General features: G+C 40.0%; 1 protein-coding gene across 5 annotated transcripts in view; it reads left to right on the top strand.

Annotated features, from left to right (window-relative positions):
• The window catches only part of Cast (calpastatin), a 110055-nt gene that overhangs the window by 65251 nt on the left and 39663 nt on the right, over positions 1 to 5141 (top strand). For all 5 annotated transcript variants that reach the window (XM_029485008.1, XM_029485011.1, XM_029485007.1 and 2 more), the window contains 2 exons: positions 2644 to 2712; positions 3964 to 4062. In XM_029485008.1, the coding sequence (XP_029340868.1) occupies positions 2644 to 2712; positions 3964 to 4062 (168 nt within the window). The remainder of the gene's footprint in view (positions 1 to 2643; positions 2713 to 3963; positions 4063 to 5141) is intronic.

The following is a 5141-nucleotide window of genomic DNA, read 5'->3' as shown; positions in this document are numbered from 1 at the left end:
AGTGTCCACACTTTGGTCTTCGTTCTTCTTCAGTTTCATGTGTTTTGCAAATTGTATCTTATATCTTGCTATACTAAGTTTCTGGGCTAATATCCACTTATCAGTGAGTACATATCATTTGAGTTCTTTTGTGATTGATAACACAAACTTTTAAAGTATATTCAAAATTTGAGGTTTGAGGTTAGCAATTAACTAGCCCATGTTATCAGTAAAAGCTAAATGATCCACATGACAAAAGGTTGCCTGGAATCCTGTTATTCATTGGCTTGATTCTGGACTTCCCATAATCATTTTATTTTACTTTACGAGTGACTTATACCCATCTCAGGAGGACTGATCAAACCTGTCTTCTTTTAGGATTTGGCAGGTTTGAAGCATTATAGTGGAGTGTGCTATGTGCTGGCCAGGTTAAGGAAAGTGCCCATGTAGAGAAACATTTTATGAGAAAAGGTAAATTCCATCTGAGGCAGGGAATTCACAGGACTGAGAGAGAGACAGGGAGCAGGAGTGGAGCAGGAGCAGGAGTGAGAGCCGGAGCAGAGCGACCTCCCCTTTGATGTAGGACAGCTGGGATTCCAGGCTTGCTAACACTTTGAGATGTTGAGCCTTTTCAGATAAGTTCTGATCACAGGCACATTCCAGGGTCAGAAAGCAGAGTCCAGAGGTTGCTGGCTGTAAGACCAGAAAGACAGGTTAAGGCTGCTGGGGAGAATGCTGTAGGAGCTTGTGGGTAGTGGCAGGAAGGTGAGGTGGTGTAGGGCTGTTTCGATGGTGCTGGTGAGTCATTATGTGGCTAACTTAGAGCTATAATAGAAAAGAGGAGAGCTATTCAAAGTTATAGCAGAGACAAAACATTCAGCTTTCAGAAGGTGTTGGCTGAGTAGGGCAGAGGTAAAAAAAAATGTACAATGTGCTGGGGCTTCAGAATATGGCATAAGTAGGCTGATGACAGCGAAGTAAGACAAGATAGATGCCACAGTGCCAGGCTTTTGGAGGGGCTCATTCTGTGATCCAAGCACAGGGTCAACACTGAGACCAAGTGCCTGCTTAGAAGTGGAGTGGCAGATTTACAGCACTGTGCTCGACCTCTGGTTACTTTGAAAGATCAACAGAAGCTTATAGAATATATGTGGAGAATGGGCTATGCCTAATTAGGGCTAGACTGAATGTAAATGTTTGGCAGGCCTAAGAAAAGGCATGTAGCAAAGTAATTAATATATTGTGTGGTGCACAGAAAAAGGGAGGGAGTGGGAGAGAGAGGAGGGAATGGAGATAGAGGAGATAGACAGAAAGGAAAAGATGAGACAGGAAGAGGGACGGGGAAGAGTTGTGAGTTTGCACACAACTACACAAGGAGGCAGTTAACTCTCTAGGAAGGGGTTCTGGCTTGTACCTGGCACCGTGTTCTTAGCACCAAAATCATAGCAGTTGCTAATTTGGTATTTAATTATATAGCAAGTGCTTACATCATACTTACTAAGTATTAAACATTAACATAACCTTCACAACCCCTAGGTACCATCATTGTCCTCATATCACTATAAAAAGAAGGGACAGGGGAAGTGATTTATAATTTATAATTCTGAAGCACCTGTGTATGTCACGGCTGGTATACAGATTCAGGCAGTCTGAGATCTGCTGCCTGAGCTGATATGTGCAAATGATCCATGGCCCAGGAAGGTCCTAAATGAAATAACCTAACCAATATAATTCCTGCCAAGAGTCCCTGACCCCAGAGGATTTGGCATAGACCACCATCATAAGTCAGGAATATACAGAGTACGAGCTACTGGAAACAGAAGAGAAGCACAGGGTGGCACGATAAGGGCAGAGTCTGAATGCCCTGAATGCTTTGCTATGGCAAGTGTGGGAGATAAGAGGTGACACAGTGATGCTCCCCCTGGTCATCAGCAGAGATTATGTATGGACAGAGGCAGGACGGTTGCAGGTTGGAAAGTTAGCAGCTGCAGGAACTGCCATAATTTATAGCCAAAGGAGAAAATATGCCCGAAGAGAATCCAGGAAAGAACAATGAGCTACCAAGGCAAGTGACACAGTTGTCCTGGTGAGCAGAAGCGAAGATGCGAGGAACAGAAGCTACCAGCAGCAGCCTCAGAAACAACTGGTAGGCTTTCAAGGCCCAGGACAAGTATGGTGAATAAAGGGCCAGGCAATCCTGGTGCCGATCATGGTTTTATTCCTTCCTCTGTAACCCTGGGAAAGTCACCTCGTCTCTACTACTTTCCTTGCTATTCTCTCCGTCTTTCCCTTCCTAGCCTCTTCTGCCTCCCTTCCCTCCCCTCTTCTCCCTTCTCTTCAACCTCCATCTCTTCCATATACCAAACAACATTTTAATGGCCTTTCTTCATCTCTTCCCTTGGACTTATTATGTACTTAAACCAATCTATCACTTCATTTTCCTCCATGAGCCTGATCTCTCTAAGCTTCTCTTTCCTGTCACCAAACAGGCTTAATGTATGTAGTCGTTTTGAAGAATTTGCCATTACCATCCAGAGTTGATCATGGGACTAGTACATGATCTAGGCTATTAATACATGAATAGTTCATCTTGAATGTATGTGTCGTAATGCTGTTTCATAAAGGTGTATGAAAAGTTTTAAAGTCCTTTTAAACTCCCTCTAGAAAAAAGAACAGAAATCATTCACACCAGCTTCACCTGTGCAGTCCACACTGAGCAAGCCATCTGACAAGGTATGGAGCCAAACGCCACTTCATCATCAAACATTTATCTCCTGTTGCCTGTCTCAGCCTGATTTCTCGTTGTTTTAAAGGAAAAATGTAATGACTTAAAATTTTAAAAGTTATGACTGAGTTGACAGTGTGGCCATCACACTGTATTCGTACCATTTTATGGTACAAGCCTCTATTATGAAAACTCTAGTTTTATTATATACCAAGTTCAGTTCTAGCTTCTCTTCTGGAAATATGTGTTTGTTAGCAACATGCAAAGTTTCTTGAGGCTTGGCAAATCTCTTGGTTTTAGAGTGGGGACATCAAGGGTTGTCTAAGTATTCTGTATTACCTCTCTATTGGTAAAGAATATGAGGTACTTTAAAAAAAATCTATCCCCTCTTCCACAAGAAACCACAATAATAATAAAAAGGGGAAAAGTAGTCAAAAGCTAATGTGCCCTAGTTTCTGTTACACATATCAATAATCCGCTAAATCCTAAAACTATTGTAGGATTGTGGTAATTCTTAAAGGAAACCGTCAGACATATTCAGTGACACTTTGAGGAGTGGAGTAAGTGCCATACAGGTCATAAGTCAGGAACATACAGAGTCTGTGCAATTGGAAACAGCAGAGAAGATGCCCAAGGTGAGAAGACAGTGGCTGTTTTCCATGTTAGGTGCCTGTTCCAAGTGAGCTATCCAAAACTACAGAATAAGGTGACAGCAACTTCTCATTAATATGTTAAGTATATGTTGGCAAACTAAACTGGCAATTCATATGTCTTTAGGATTGACCTCACATAATATTTCTTCAGGGTTGTCTTTGGGCAAGTCAATGAACAACAACAATGTTCATTAAAGAATGGAAAAATACAAGAATTTAAAAAAAAAATAGCTTCTTTTTGAAAGAAGTACTATCTACAGATTTTGCTAGAATGAAACTATGGGTTTCACACAACAAGTACCACATGGCTAATCCTTGCATTTTTTTGTCTTTTTCCTCTTGACTGTCAGGACAGTGGTTTGGTTGCTTTTGTGAACTACTACATTTGTTGCTGTAGTTAATAACATGGAATTTTTTTGAAATGGTGATCTTTACCTGAATGTGGCTTTTTATTTTTTCCAATTGAGAATTTCTTCATATTAAAAATGAACTACATTTTAACTATTTTTGAACTTGGAAAAGTTACAGTATTTGATACATTTTAGTAGTTACAAATCACGGGAAATATATCTACAAAATAACATATCTTATCTCTTCCATTTCTAGTCAGGCATGGATGCTGCCTTGGATGACCTGATAGAAACCTTAGGTGGACATGAAGATACTAACAAAGATGATCCACCATATACTGGACCAGTAGTTTTGGTATGTGTTGGATGACAGTCAGCATTCATTGTTAATGGGGAGGAAAGCAAATAAATCTATGGCTATCAAGCATAGGACTGCATATCATGTTCTGTTGATTATGTAGAAGCAGGATGGTATCAGAGTTGATATTAGAAACAAAAACTCAGTGGTGAGGGTGGAAATGGTCTGCTTTGTGACACCACACAGTTGCTTTGATTCAGAATATGTCTGACAATGCTAAAACTCTCACTGGAACAGCTGACTAGGTCAGAACATCTAGTTTTCTGTCCTTTAGATTTGATGCAGTGGACTTGGACTTATTTTGAGTTTTAGATCCTTATGATCCTAAGTTAATCTATTCTTGATTTCCAAGGAACAATGTAATTTTTTTCTGGTGTTAAAAATGTTGTAGCATAGATGAAAACATTTTCAACAGTTGCCATTAAAGTTGTGTTTCTATAGTTTACAATAAATAGAAAAACAGAGACAAAGACAACTCAGTAGAAAATTAAGAGAAAGTTGCTTGCACAATGAGCAAATAGTGTAAGGGTCTACCAGGGAATTAGGAAAATAGCGTAAAGCGTGGCGTGGTGCCTTTGGCTCAACCAGACTGCCAAAACTTTAAGAATCTGACAGGTCAATTTAGGCATTAGGTTCTAGAGAGGTATTCTGTTCAGTCACAAACCCCACCAGAGAGACTTTGGAAATCTTGCCCCTGTGTACAGTGAAGGATATGGCAGAACATTTGAGACCAATGTGGTCAATAGAAAATAGAAGAAAATAGAAAATAGGAAGCTTTCAGTGCTTTCTAAAAGGAAAATGACTGACTTATGTATCTACATGGATATATTGCAAAGCCATGATTTTGAATAAAATAAACAGGAGCAACAAAATGATGCTATTTATATAGCTTTTGAAAACATGCAAAGTTATAATATATTTTGCTTATACATTCCTACATTAGCAATATTTTTAAATATTAAAATATTCTCAGCCTGGTGGTGGTGGTGCACACCTTTAATCCCAGCACTTGGGAGGCAGAGGCAGGAGGATTTCTGAGTTCGAGGCCAGCCTGGTCTACAAAGTGAGTTCCAGGA

Source organism: Mus caroli, chromosome 13, assembly GCF_900094665.2.
Source record: "Mus caroli chromosome 13, CAROLI_EIJ_v1.1, whole genome shotgun sequence".
Taxonomy (NCBI): Eukaryota; Metazoa; Chordata; class Mammalia; order Rodentia; family Muridae; genus Mus; species Mus caroli.
The sequence above is the reverse complement of the archived record's forward strand: the minus strand, read 5'-3'. Positions and strand labels throughout refer to the sequence as shown.